The 2088-nt window shown below is 45.9% G+C and overlaps 1 protein-coding gene across 1 annotated transcript in view; it reads left to right on the top strand.

Moving 5' to 3' along the window:
- Window positions 1-1211: 1211 nt before the first annotated feature.
- Window positions 1212-2088, top strand: part of SCYL1 (SCY1 like pseudokinase 1) — a 10906-nt gene continuing 10029 nt past the window's right edge. Inside the window, exon 1 of the mRNA XM_045297165.1 lies at window positions 1212-1223. Within this exon, the coding sequence (XP_045153100.1) occupies window positions 1212-1223 (12 nt within the window). The remainder of the gene's footprint in view (window positions 1224-2088) is intronic.

The following is a 2088-nucleotide window of genomic DNA, read 5'->3' as shown; positions in this document are numbered from 1 at the left end:
TGTATTTTCAGTTCCTATCTGTCCCAGTGTACATCCTCTGGTCTAGCCAGTCTTGCAAGATAGAATTCGAGTCATGGTAGTGGGAGTGGGGAGGAAACCTTTAGGAACTAGAGGAAAGTTGTATTTCTCATCATTGTTACATTGCACCCTGACTGGCTCATCTCCTCCCTGAGCTTCCCACATTTCATCATCATATTTTACTTTGTCTTCCCCAGCTGCTCTTTGAAATGTCTTGTTCAGCTCATTAGCTCCATCTTTTCTCCCATTTACTTTAGCTCTTTTACGTTCAAGAGCAAGTTTCAGCGTCTCTTCTGAGCCCTCCTTGATGTCAGCCCACCATCCATCCAGTCTTCAGTGGTCAGTATTCAATACACCACATCTGTTCTTGAGATGATTTCTCAATTCAGGTGGGATGTGCTCAGGTCATGTTTTGACTATCTTCGACATACTTGAATTTTCTTCAGCTTCAACCTGAACCTGCATATAAATGACTAGTGCCACAGTCTGCCCTGGTTTCACGGTGGCTGATGAGATTGGTCTTTCTTTTCTCTTCCCACCAAACCAAAAAATTAAATTCACTGACTCATAGAGACCCCGTGGGCTAGGGTAGAACTGCCCCTGTGAATTTCTGTGGCTGTAACTCTTTATGGGAGTAGAAACCATAGTCTGTTTCCTCTGGAGTCACTGGTGGTTTTGAACTACCAACCTTGTGGTTAGCAGGCCAACTTGCGGCCACTACACCAGCGGGGGCCCCTTTTCTCTTCCCACAGATGTAATTCATTTGATCCTGGTGATTTCCACATAGGTAGTTGCCGTTTGTGTTGGTAAAGATAGGTATTTACAGGGAAGACGTTGTTGGTCTTGCAAACCGTTTATTATGTAGTTCCAGCTTAGTTTCTATCACCAAGGCCATAGTTCCCAGACTCTTCCTTCCTCTTGGTGTCCAACTTTTGCATTCCAATCGCCAATACTTATTAATGCATCTTGAATGCATTTGATTTCAGACTGAAGAAGCTGGCAGATTCTTTCATTTCTTTATCACTGGCCGTAGTGGTTGTGCACAAATTTGAATCATTGTTGTATTCACTGGCCTTCCTTCTGGGCGTGCAGGTATGACCCTGTCATCCTATCACGGACAGCATCGTAGTTCAAGACACGTCTTGAAATGCTCTTTCGATAGTAAGTGTGACATCAATCCTCTTGAATCCGTCATGCCTGGCCCAGTAAAGCACTGTCTGACCCAAAATGTCCAATGCCAGTCCACTTCAGTTCACTAGCCCATAGGGTCTCGTTCTTTATGCGTTCTATTTCATCTGTGACAACTGCGAATCGCCCTAGAGTCTCACTTCGTGTATTCCATGTCTAGATTATTGAAGGATGTTTGCAGCTGTTTGGTCTTAGTTTGCGTTGTGCCCCAGCCAGCAAATAAGAGCCCGGAAAGCCTTGCTCAGCTGTATCGTTCATTTGAGGAGACAGCTCTTCTCCAATTGTATTTCAAATGCCTTCCAACCTAAGGGGTTCATCTGCTGGCACTATAGCAAACAGTGTACTGTCGACATTTTGCATAAGTGAACTGTCTCTTCCTTCTTCCTGATACGTTCTTAGTCTGGAAACGCTGCTGAAACCTGTTCACCATGGGTAACCCTGTTGGTATATGAAATACCAGTAGTGATTTTTGTTTTTAATAATAGAGGGATGTTGAATTTTGTCAAAGGCCTTTCTTGTGTCTTTTAAGGTAGAGATGCAGCTTTCTTCTTTAGTTACCTCCTGGACCTTCATTTCCCCCTCTGCCCCACCGCTCGTTTTCAGGGGTTCTGACTCTATGCCTCTCCCCTGGTCATTTGCTCGTTGTACCAGCACTCACCACACAGCTGTCCCGGGCACCCATCAAGGAACCTTCCAGCCTAGCCGAGAGGGTGCTTGGCTGGTGGGAGAGAGGTTGCAGCTTGCTGACAATCTCCTCCCTCACATGCACCCGCCTTCCACGTCCGTGGACTTCCTCTAGTGCTCCGCCTCCTTGCCTCGGTTTCCCCACTGTCTGTCCTTCATAAGACTCGTTGTCATAGGGTTTCTATTACTACCCGCGCA

Source organism: Echinops telfairi, unplaced genomic scaffold (genome assembly GCF_000313985.2).
Source record: "Echinops telfairi isolate 266 unplaced genomic scaffold, ASM31398v2 ScPeMD7_7417;HRSCAF=8455, whole genome shotgun sequence".
Lineage (NCBI taxonomy): Eukaryota > Metazoa > Chordata > Mammalia > Afrosoricida > Tenrecidae > Echinops > Echinops telfairi.
The sequence above is the reverse complement of the archived record's forward strand: the minus strand, read 5'-3'. Positions and strand labels throughout refer to the sequence as shown.